This window comes from Talpa europaea (genome assembly GCF_964194135.1).
Source record: "Talpa europaea genome assembly, chromosome: 6".
Taxonomy (NCBI): Eukaryota; Metazoa; Chordata; class Mammalia; order Eulipotyphla; family Talpidae; genus Talpa; species Talpa europaea.
In genome coordinates this window covers 130,827,514-130,840,048 of record NC_140072.1, presented here as the reverse complement: position 1 = coordinate 130,840,048, position 12,535 = coordinate 130,827,514, and the positions used below count along the sequence as shown (strand labels likewise).

The following is a 12,535-nucleotide window of genomic DNA, read 5'->3' as shown; positions in this document are numbered from 1 at the left end:
GGGACTGTCAGGTTTTGAAAACCGGTTGTCAGAAAGGCCGGTATCACATTGAAACCGGGTGTTCCACAGGGGTGGGCGGAGTCCGCTCCGGCCTGGAAACTAAGCTAGGCCCACCCTACGGACTACGTGAAAAAAAGCAACGACGTTTCATTGCATTGACGACATTCCACAGAAAACCAGGCCACAGGGCTCCCAGCACAGCGATGCTATCCTCTTCTGGAAAATTTAGGTTGGTGAAGGTAACGCACACGTGCTTCTGAGACCAAGTTCCTTCAAGAAAAGCTTTACAAGCAACTAAACACCAACTTCGCCGCTCATCATCAAGCAATTCAGAAACAACAGCGGTGCAAACTGGCAGAAAAATAAAAGGAAATGCTATGAATGGGGAAAAGGATGGCAAATGCACTAACTTGTTCTCACGTATGGGGAAAAGACAAAGGAGGATTCTCCTTTGTCTGAACACAGTGATGGTGGTGGCGGCAGGCTCTGGGGTGGGGAACACGGTGCTTCGTACCAATGAAAAATACCATCTTGTACTCGGGGCAAAGCTTCGGCCATCAGTGGGAAAGAACAGTTACAATGGACAGTTTTTACAGCAAGATACCTGTTAGGACAAGTAAAAGCCTCTTCAGTTTAAGATCAACAAGAGACATTAGTACCATGCACACGGTTACATGAGCGGGGCCTTCCATGCTGCAGGGAGCACCGAGCTCACTGTCGCTGGAGAAGCCAGAACATTCCCGGGGTGTAAATCCATGCTTTATTGAGACCCTGCACTCGGGCCGTGGGAGAAGGGGAAACTGGACAGCATCCGAGGGAGCCTATATTCTGGGTCCCCATCCAAGGTAAAGCAGCTACTGGCCGTGAGAAGCCACCGAGCTGGGCGAGGTCTTCTCTATTCCCGTCCTCTGCCTTCACCTACCCTCCCCGACTACAAAACAAAAGGGCTATGCAAAGTTTTCTATTCCTGCTGGAACAGATAGTCCGAATCAAAACAGGAAGCCAAGCCCCTGGCTAGGTGTCTGAGCTCCCCATATATGCTCCCGCCACGGATGCCCTCCGTTTCCACAAGCCTCCTCCCCACTACAGTGATCCTGCTCGCTTCCCCGGGTGCCCGAGCCCCTGGCACTGCCCAAAGTGTCAAGGGCAGCACGTGAGAAGGTGAAATCAGAAGCGCCAGCACCCCAGGCACCTTCTGCGTCCCCGCCCCTGTGTCCCCAGCTGGCATGGCCTCCTGGGAGGCCTGTGTGGACACGTGCTGCTGAGTGACCAGGATCACTATATTCTAGAGGAAACGGGTATTCCCAGTACAAATTGGTATTTAGCAGTATAAAAAAAAAAGACATCAGACAGTGCTCCAACAATGCAGGGAACAGAAAGGACACCATGCTTTGAGGGTAAAGACAGAATGTTGGAAAAAAGCTCTTCGTCCTAGAGATACATGCTGACAAAAGTGCATACAATGGAACAACAGAAAAATGTTTTCTCAAATTTATTAAACAAATGACAAAAATGAGCATGAAGTCCCCAGTCTTTCTATTTGAAAATTGATTTGGTGTATTAGAAATTTTTAATAAAATATTTTATCTATAGTATTAATTATACACACAGAGAGAACAGAAAGGAATCGGATTAATAATATAGGCCAAGCTTGTGAGATTTGGTTAGTGAGGGTTTCACGGCAACTTTCCAGGCAGAAAGGGGTGAGCATGAGGGGCTGGATCCTCGGCCAGGGCAGTGCATGTGGAGCGAGCAGGTGCGCGTTCTTCACTCAGGAAAGCCTATCTTTGGTCTTTCTAGAAATCACTGCAGGCAGATGGCAAGTGCTTTTTTTCTTACAAAGGAACTTTCAGCTCAGGGGAAAGGAGTCATTAGTTCAGTTTCATGAACCAGGGAGTTCATGTGAGTAATGACAAGCCTGCCACCAGGCCACCGCCAGCTCCCAAAGACCCTTGTAGTATATCTACTTGGGAGCCAGTTAACAAACCAGCCTCATGTTTGAGTAGAAGCACCAGCCTCGAAACTCTGACCACTACACCACTTCAGCTCTTGCTCAAAAGTAGAGGGCTCACTGTTCAATCCTCTCTCTCTCTGTCCCTATCCCTCTCTCTCTCTCTCTCTCTCTCTCTCTCTCTCACACACACACACACACACACACACACACGCACAAACACACCCCCCACCCCCCACCCCTGCTCCTCCTCCCACCTAGAGTCCCTGCTTTCAGTTGCATCTTGCAGCAACGTCTAACCAGGCTGCAATATTCTGAGAGGTCGCACCTGGCCCCCAAGCTCAAGTATCTTCCAGAACCATTTCCATGATTGCATTAAAAGCTCCCGCCTGGCCCTTAACCTCTTCTACCGGCTTTTAACTACCCATTAGATCAGATATCTGTGTCAACAGCTGACCTGTAATCCTTCCTATTTTCAAATATGAAGTCACCCCAAGACATCAGAGTAACCAGATCTGGAAGCCGCACAAAGATGCAAAATGAGCTGCCTCCCCCAAAGTTAGAATCCAACACCAAGAGCCAAGAACACTAACGAAGGCTGTTCCCGGCTGAGCTGTGACGTCTGTGTCGTTCAGTCAACCCGCACTGAACTGATCCTGAACAAATCACAGGCTAGTTAATGTCTCAAACCTGCAAGAATAGAAGGTTTTCTAATGCTTCCCTAATTTCCACCAGGACATTTCATTGCTTTCACTGGAAAAGATGAAAAAGTTCCTCAAGAGAGGAGTCATCTATGCTTTTTGGAGAGACGCGCTGTTTATTCAATGAAGCAAGGCTTTAAAACACACTCCTCCCAGCTACCTCCTCCAGCATTTACCTGGCATAAAATCAACATTTACAGATTTTTTGCTCAGAGGGAAAACTACTCGGAAATCGCAAGGAACCATCAAATAGTCCTTTTCAAGCACATCCCCCAGCAGCTCGCTCACTTCTGATCTTTGATGCCCACAATGCTAGGCCAGATCATCATGGAGAGATATATATATATATATATAGCTTTTTATCATTATAGTTTTAATAAAAACAATTGCTACATTAAGTGGCAGGCTTATTTTGGTCTAAAATCATGGCTTCATTTTAAGTCCCAACAACTGGTGTTAGAAGTATGTACAAGTGTACATTAGAGGATCTGGTTCCCTGGATTAAGTTTCACTCAGCTGAACAGAAACAGATGGAATTAAACTAACAAGGAAAAAGCAGCGCCAGTAAATTCTTCTCATGTCGCCAAAGTTCTTTAATCACTCACTGCTCAGAGAAGTTGGTTCCCTCGTACCTCTGCTTCCAAATGTCCTCATGGATCCGCCTAACCCGGCTGAGGGTAAAACTCTTTAAGAGTGAGCAGCAGTGGGTTACCTACAGAGGCTCACCTCTTTAAGGTTCAGAGAAGCGTTTGCAGGGATTGCATAGAAAGGCTTTGTGTCTGACTTGTAAACTCTCAGCATTATGCTGGTACTTAAAACTAGAGACCAGTCAGAGGGTAATGAAACCCAACTGCTGAAGACTGCAGGGGGAAGATCCAGAAAACAGTGTATTTCTTGGGAATACAACTCCAAGATCACTTTAGGTATCGGTTAATGAGAAGAACGGTCTAGGCAAAGAGGTGTGACCAAGATGGCAGCAAATACAGTCCCAGGTGACCTAAGGATGAAGGGCGCCCCAAATTTCTTACTCTACGGCTAGGTCTACCTGCAGCCCAGCGACACAAATGGTGACAGCCAGCCTGGACCCATTCTGTGTTGAAATGTGGAATAACATTTGAAATGGAAAAGCTGGTGAAAGCATGTGCACTCAGACTACAGACATGAAGACGAGAGCTGGAGACATGTGCACACCATTTTAAACACTTTTTAAAAAAGAGCACTGAATATTTAAATTTCTTCCTCTTAGGAACTACTGGGCAAGACAAATCTAAGTGATCCGAGGGCTAACAGGCTAGTGTGGTTTCTCATTCATTGGACCCAGACTGGATTATTTTGTCAACATGAAGTTTTCACCACGAGGCTCTCGCTGTATTTTAGTTCTGTGGGCCGAGCAGACCTAAAATTTTTAGCACTGCATGATTTGAATCTTCAGAAAAGTTCTTGAGAATAAAGTCAGAATCATTCCCATTTTAAGGGCAAGCCACGTGGCACAATTTAGTGAGATGAATCTGAGAAATTCCCCAAGATGAATCACATGTGTGGGAAGAATCTGGCCCACAGACTTCCTTTAATTAAATGCCTGTCTAATAAAAATAACGGCAATGGCCTACAGATGACCGTTAATGGGGCCGGAACGGTAAGTTTTTAAGTTCTGGAACTCATTAAATGTATTTCTTCATGCTCAAAGAATTTCTTGCATTTTCATTTTGTCCTGAACAAGTGGCAACAAAATCAACCACAGAAGGGTCTACAATTTATATATTTTGAAATACTATCTAGCAAGAAGAAATATTAATGCAAGGAGCCCTGGGCAGTCCTGAGTAGCTCAATAATTTTTGTTTCTATTTATGGTTTGTCTTCTAGCCTTGGCCTGAAAACACCATTTCCCAGAGCAGTCACCAGCTGATGACCGGGGTGCTGGGTGATGTGGGAGACTTTTCCACTAGCTACTGAACTAGAGATATTTGGGGGACAGGTCTGGGAAACACGTTTGGAAATCTGAAAGACGCATCAGCCTCTATTCTCTGCTACCTATTCCTTACACCAACTCCAGTCCTTGGTATCCCTGCAGGCTTTGTTTACCTTCACGCACCTGCGTGCCCTTCGATGAGACTATGAGGCCGGTGAAGACCTGAGGATGTGAGTCTCACCTGAATGAGTGGGTGTGGAAGGTGGGATGGTGAAGGCTGGTCATTTCCCCGAGCCCTGCACAGGGAAATCATGGCGCCTCCACAAACCAGACTCTACGAACGCTTACATCAATCTGCCACAAGTGCTGGGAATCCTTGCTCCCCTAGAAACAATCAGTGCAGGTTCTCAGCCCTTTAGGACATGCGGTATTTGAACAAACTCTATCCCCTTGCTTTAAAGCACCATTCATCACACCGAGGCTGCTGCTTTCCTAAATACTGGCCAAGCGGCAGAAATGCAGGCGCTTGGCTGGTATGAGAACCTCTGTGAGCAATGCTGGACGTGGAGCATCTAGGACTAAGTCCGCCACCACTGATCAGCTGCTTTTTAAAACACTTTTGATAAAAATCATTCCTTTAGGGAAAAGCAGAACAAACCACTGGAGCCTGCTTTGCTCTGGAGGTTGACAATTGATTTGCATCCTGCACTGGGTAAGTTAATATGCATCACTCACTCATACTTTATTATCAGACTGCTGTATAATTAGAGATAAAAAAAGTCATCTGAATAAATCACCTTCACAAGCAAACCACAGAATTTCAAATGTGACTCTAGTTAACTCACATTTGACTAAATAGACAGTAAATAGACATCTTTTTCTAACTCCAAAACAGAAATTGCAAATGCGTTATAACTGCAAAAACCCCACGATGTAAAAAACAGTAGTACTCCCTACCTATCAAGAACTGTAATTGCCTAATTCAAGTCTACAGGAATTCGGTATCCACAAGACTTTACTTATTAATCCATATAAGAGTCTCAACAATTAAAATATTGAATCAAAAATGATCCTATTGCATACAGTGTCACAGAGTAAAAAGCTGACGTCTAGAGAGGAAGCTTCTAGCTATAACTTTGTCATGCACTAGTTGCGAATCTCTTCGTCAGAACAGGATTTCTCATCCATAAAAATCAACGTAGAGGAGCTCCAAGATCTTTCTACTTTTAAAATTCTATGATTCTGGGCAATATAGAAATCTAAAGCAAGACATAAATAGATGACTTCAATGAACATCTCAAAACTACACGATAATCGTTTTGATTCATCAATCATGCACTGAATCAAATGACTAAGAAAAGTCAAAAAAGTCTATAGAAAAGTGGATTAAGTTGTCATAATCTATAAAACCAACTTCTTGATTTCATGTGAACAGATAAACATTTGTGAACTGCAAGGTCAGTCAATGCTTCCACTCGTGACACCCACTGCCAAGTTCCACTCAGTTTCCTCAGCGTGGTTTGCTCTCCCCGCGAGAACGTATCGTGGTGAGTTGAGGGAGGCCCCGCACGGCTGCCGATCAGGGTTTTATCATTGTTACAACTCTTTTCAAAAACTTTGCAGTTATCTGGGATCTAAAAGTGTCATTCTACAATTTTTCCTTTTTAAAAAAAGTACCAAAGACCGAAAAGTACCAAATAATAGTCACTAAAGAAAGCATTTCATTTGTGATACTTTTCTTCCTCAGTAAGCAAGCCCAATAATTAGCTATCATTTTCAACATCTACTAGATTCTAGAAAGGCAATTATGCCTGACTGAGAATTGGGCCTGGCTGCCCAGCAGATCCATCTGGGTAATCGACGTGGCACTAATTAGATTCAAATTTCTAGGGTCAGGACCCAGGCATCACGAAGTGTGAGAATGTCCCAGGAGATTCCAATGTGCAGCTAAGGCCAAGAAACAATGAAAGTTACACTGGATTCTTCTAAATTGCAGAAACGTTAGGTGAATACACTAGCACAATTGGGTTAGATTTCAAAAGAAATCAAACCTCTCCCTGCTTACACCTTCATTTTTCCTGAACAGGGAAACATCTGGAAGTCACCATTCACAAGAGTGCGAAAATTAAGAACGTGTGCGCATAAATGTACATACAAACCAAAAAACGATCCTTCTCTGTGCTAGGCATGATTCAAAGGCAGGCACTTAGCATGCTCACCTCCTGGACAAGAGTGCTTATTGCAAGGTCTTACTTACTTTCCTCGCATCATTGCTCGAAGCATTTCTGTGTTTCACTGAGATCCTGGTCACCCGAGTTAACATTTCTCAAAACAAAACTACTAACTTGACTCACCAAGACAAACCCAAAGCACACCAGCCATCCCATGCAAATTCAGATCACAAAGATTTGACAACCTTTAGCTCTTTCATATGAAATCTGGAGAGAAGAAATAACTTCAAATTCTTCCCATTAAAGTATTCATTATTTTTGACTACGATTTCACCCATACTTGATCTCAGCAAACAATCAGCTGACATTTGGCCTTGAATTTTGTCAAGTTCTCACTTGAGGCACAGAAAAGCAGCCCTCCTTTTAAAGAGAGGGGGAAAAGTCAAACCAACACCTTTCCCGGAATCTCAATGATACTCAGCCCAAACGCCCGGCCAACAAGGAGGGTCATGGACAGAATCAAACACAACAGAAATGCCCGTGTGAACACCACAGACCAGACAAGTGATCAGGTTCGTCATAAAGACTGTCTTCCCAGTCTTCACCCTGAAAGACAAACCAGCTCCTGGCATTTTATCATGACGTTTATCTTGTCCACCTTTTTTTGGAAAGCAAGCTTTGTTTTTCTTGAACATTTTCGTAGTCAGGCAGGCCCTCTAGAACCAAACACGTGCCTGTTCCAAACTTTTTCACAAACATTGACTAAAAATTAGTAAGTCACTACAACATAGCATCTCTATTGAAACCCTGGACTCCTGACTCCCGGTGGCCAACACTTCAAGACCCAACGTCTAATCTCACTCATCCTCCGCTGGTTCCTCACGCAGACGCAGGCCACCCAAGGGTTTCTTACTTCTGGGCATGGAAGGGGAGCTCAGCGCCCCAGGGTTACAGAACATCAGATGCAGGTTCGATGGGTTCACCATCTCACAGTCTGAATCGCTGGATTCAGTGCCACTGCTGGTGGAGTCCTCGGTCACCTGCAAGGGCACCGGCTGGTCCCCCGTGCTGCGGGCACACGCTGACGGCAGGGAGGGCATCTTTGAGATCGGACCCACAAGGGCATCCCCGTTAGCCAGCACCCGACCTTCCAAACCAGCCAGGCTGCCCAGCTCCGCCCTTCCGTGGCCATCCAGGTGACCCAGGGCCTCTGGGGTTGCTGCTGCCTGGCTGAGGATGAGTGGATCTGTCTCGGACTTATTGTACCTACTGGGAAGGTTCCGTAAGTATGGCCTTTGAAAGGTGGGGGAACAGTTTTCGTAGAGAGGACTCTGGCTTGGGAGATTGTCTTCCCCCAGGTTTCTCTCTCTCGGGTCCTGCCCGTTTTCAGAAATATAGCCTTGAGACCCGGTCCTGTCCCAACTCATATTTGGACTTGAACTTCTGCTGCTGGGAGACAATGGGGTGGCCAGGGGGCTGCGACTACCCGAGGCCCGGAACATCTCGTCTATCAGAGAGCTATGTCTGGGGAGCCGGGGGCTCCCGCTACTATCAAAGGTGATGTCTGCTGAGTCATCATCGAGGAATTCTCTGGAAGCAGGCCGGGAGGACTTCACAGATGGGGGGGAAGCCCTGCGCCTGGCCTCTACTCGCCTCTCCTCCCTGGAGAGCAGATAAACACCACTGGTCAAATCACCCTCATAATTGTCATTTGTTTGGGAGCGCGACCGGGACGTGGGCTCCCTGAGCAGGTCGTATTCGCTATCTACGTCACTGCAGTCAATGAAAGGAATGGAGGTGCTGCTGCCCCGAGCAGCCCGGGATGCTGGACCTGTGCTTGGCTGCGGGGGCTGAGCTTTACTCTGCTGGGTCCTATCCTTAACGACCTCCTCCTCTTCCTCCGTCGTGGCCGGGGCGGCTCCGTCGGCCGTCTTGTTACCCCCTGGGCTGTGGCGTGCAGCGGGGCTGGCGGGCGGCCCGCCCTGGTCCTGGGACACGTGCGGCTCCGTGGCCCGCCGGCCGCTCTGGCCCCCCGGGGACTCGGCTCCGTCTCGGAGTGTGGGGCTGGCGCTCTGCAGGGCCTGGGGGTGGGCAGGAAGGGCGAAGGGAAGGGGAGAGAAGAGGGAGGCGGTTATGCCAGAGCTGCAGAGAGAGCACAGAGTCTGAGCTAGCGGCATCTTCCCTGTCAGGTGCAAGTGGCCCAGAAGATGGTCAAGGAAAGGCTCCCCACGCCGCACGGCACCAGTGGCCAGGAAAGTCCTTCCAGGGTGTGGAAGCTCTTTGGCAATGCAGGTCCCCACAGCAGCAGTGAGGGACCATCTGCTTCCCAGGACCCACCACTTCCAGTTTCTAATGAACAAGGGAGCACCTGTAGCCCAAGGTGGGGCTTCCTGAGGCAGGAGCGGCAGGGCGAGGGACAGAACCCACCCCAAAGCCCCCTCCCTCCTCCAAATACCAGTTGACACAGATTTCAGACAAATGACAAAAAGCTGCTTTGTTTAAACTTCCGAGGGCAGAACAGACAGGTTAAGGGCTCTGTCTTTGGACTCACACAGTGAAACCTGCTTCACGTTCTTCCCCCACAAAGTTCTTATTCTCTGGTCAAGAAAACCCTGACAACTCAGGCAGAGACCAGCTCCAGGGAATACAAGCTCCTGGGAGCAATAGTGATAAGGTCTCTGAGGTCGCTGTGTTGTAACACAAACCCTGGGAACTCACCACCCAGCTCTGCCAGCAGGAGGCCTTGATCTTGGCCCAGGGCAGGAGCTGCACCCATAGGTGGCACAGCAGGTCCCCCTCACTTAGCACAAACACACTCATTTAACTGGAGGGTGGACTCAGCTCTGCTGGTTCCCAACCAGCTTCCACCACTATGCAGAGTTCGGGCCAAGAGAGCACAGTTCTTGTGGCACAGAGCAGGGGATAGAAGACGGGCGGTCAGCTGACAAAGGACATGGTGTTCAGCTCAGCTGAGCCCAGGCTGGGGTGCACCGGGGACAGGGCGTATGTCTGGTCAAAGCCAGGGGCACGCAGCTCGACTGTCCTCTCTTAAAACCCCTGTAAAGGGGAAGGCCCAAGAGCTGCAAAGCATATTATGAACACAGAGCTCAGCAGAGGACACTGGGGGAAAAGCAGAGCTGTAATGTCAGCGTGCACGGCCGCTACTGACTTGCTTTGGCACTTCTGAGTTCAGCTCCATAGGCTGCGCTGCCAGGCTTCGGATGGAGTGGATCTTGCTGTGTTTCCTGGGGACATTGCAGAAGATTGTTGAAGTTAGCGGAGTGGGTTGTTTTCTTTAAATGAAAAATAACAGCATTAGGCCCCTTACTCAATCATAAAGACACCCAGAGCCGTTTTTATAAACATTGCCAATGGAAAGTCCCACAGTGTGGGAATCTTTTTACGATGCGGATGGCTGAGGCATGACCTAAACCTCGAGAAAGTTCTCAGCAAGGCCCTTTCCCAGGCACAGCGGGTGAGGACAGGTGTGAGGTGCTGTGCTAGCTCTCCAGGCGGAGGGCAGGCACGGATGGGGCGAGCTGCCCCACATACTCTCTGAATCACAAACAATGGCCCATGACACGGAGTCATGTATTGAGGGTAGTGATTTTCTAGACTGATTCTACAATGCAGACAAGCACCACTGGCAATTGAGCTAACTCACAGCACCGTCCAGAGGACAAGCTCTGCTGGAGGAGGGATTTAGAGACTCAACAGCAGAAGGAAGTGGCTTTAATGCCAATGACCCTCTCTTTTACCTGCTCTTCTTTCATCTGTGTCCCCCTCCACCCCAGTGAATAAGCACAAGAAACTTTTCAGGTTCTCAAACTCGTAGACTAAATTGCAATGTACATCTAGCTTTTCTTCAAAATTCCCCAAAAGCTTGGGAGCACCACCTGCTGAACCAGAGAACGTACTAGAGCCACTTCTATGAGCCTCAGAAAGCAGCATTCCTGGATCACCAGGTGTATCATTGGTTGGTTATAACTAAATAAATACACACCAAAAAAAAACACCCCCAAAACTCTACACTTCACATTTTTGGATCCACTGTCATTCCTTCTGCATCGGTATCAGGAGGAACAGACAAGGGTGGTCACAGCCAAGGCCTGTTTCAGCAAAATGATTACCAAACACCAAACAGCCTGTTGACCAGTAGGAACTCAGATAAATAAATTATAATTCTTGCATATCACAGGACGCTTAAGAGAGATGGCTACGGCAGAATGGGGCTTAAAAAGCACGATGTCCAAAATGGAAATGCATACATTGCTCAAAAATGAAAAATGATGGAAGACATATAAAATAATTTAAAAAAAAAAACAAGGTGTGGAATTACGGACAGGATGGTTCTACTTATATAAATGAAGACCCCACCCACCCTGCCCAGTAATGCTATGTATTGTTTTTGGAGGTGCAGGCATGTAATAGGAGGGACAGGAATCGGGGATGTTGCCTTTGGGGAGTGAGGAGGAAAACACAAGGGCTGTTGGTAAAAAAGGAATGAGGCCCATCTGTAACAAAGGAAAAAGGAAAAAAATCCAGTAGAAAAAAAAAAATCCAGTAGCTAATTTGCTTGGTTGATCGAGTTATTCACGTCAAGGAGTAGCAGCGCAGGTGTCTGCTGTATTCCCTGTACATCACTGTAATTTATAAATGTATTCAAATGAAAAAGAGGTTGGTTTAAAAAAAAACAAAAACAAAAACCAACCCACATGCACCCCCATGGGACTCGCCCCCCACCGTCTTCTTTAATTCTTTTACCTTGGCCCCCTTGGGGAAGGCCAGGTGACCAGCGCCCACTGACCAGCCCGCCGCTCAACCCCTCCGAGCTGCAGGGCGCCATCTTTAAAAACGGACTCCCACAGCACCAGAGCTGGGTGAAGACTGAGTTAATATATAGATAAACTCATAAATACACTCTTACATACACATACACATTCTATATGCATGCATAGAGCTTGGAACAGGGCCTAGCAGGGAGTACGAACTGTAAACATGAGCCCACGGCAACAAGGCATCCTGCTTGGTGTTTTATGATTTTGCTGATACAACACATCTTTTCATCCCCGCCTTCTTTCATTACAAAGTTTATAGAAATACTTTCAAGTCCAATGCCCAAATACTTAAGGCCTCAGGGCCTCCCTGGTGGTGCAGGGGTTAAGTGTCAGCGCTATCAGGCTATTGCAGGTCACTGCAACATGAGCTCGATCCCTGGCCAGCGAGCAGCCCACATGGCGCGGCAGACCTCTCCTGTCTCGCCCGCTGCTCCCCTCAGCAGTGTATTTCAGTAGCTCCGCTTGTTCTGCTCCCCACTGTCTCTGGGGAATCCTCTCGCCTCCCCCCACCTCTGGCCTACACCCCAGTTCTTGCATGCATAAATAAAAAAAAATAAATCTTAAAAAATGCTTTAGGCCTCACCAATGAGCAATCTACATGCCTTCACCCCACTGATCTCCAGCTGCTCTCCCTTCCCTGTCCCTGGCAGGTTTCCTTGATGGCTTGGTCCTCTTTGTCCACCCTTCTCATCGCAGACCCTGGCCAGGGCCCCCAGCTCACCAGGCTCCTTGCCCAGACTGAGGGTGCAGCAGTGACTCTCTCACAGGGCCTGGACTGGGTGGCCACACCTTGGTACATGGCAAGAACGACTCTTCTCACATGAGAAATGGCAGCAAAATGACCCTTACCTTTCAAACTGCACTTTCTTATGTCCTCCTTCTTTAACGTAGTCGAGAACCTGCTTCTGGGTCCGGCCACTGAAAGCAGCACCACGTGGGGGCAGGGGAGAAGACACCAAGGCTTT

At 47.7% G+C, this 12,535-nt stretch overlaps 1 protein-coding gene across 4 annotated transcripts in view; it reads right to left on the bottom strand.

The window, feature by feature from the left end:
* Positions 1-12,535, bottom strand: part of FARP1 (FERM, ARH/RhoGEF and pleckstrin domain protein 1) — a gene marked incomplete at both ends in the record, with an annotated part of 182,784 nt that overhangs the window by 34,202 nt on the left and 136,047 nt on the right. For 2 of the 4 annotated variants that reach the window (XM_084234757.1, XM_084234758.1), the window contains 3 exons: positions 8,564-8,813; positions 9,902-9,977; positions 12,420-12,488. In XM_084234757.1, the coding sequence (XP_084090883.1) occupies positions 8,564-8,813; positions 9,902-9,977; positions 12,420-12,488 (395 nt within the window). Of the gene's footprint in view, positions 1-7,850; positions 8,814-9,901; positions 9,978-12,419; positions 12,489-12,535 lie in introns of all 4 variants that reach the window. The other 2 variants (XM_084234755.1, XM_084234756.1) reach the window with 2 other exon arrangements.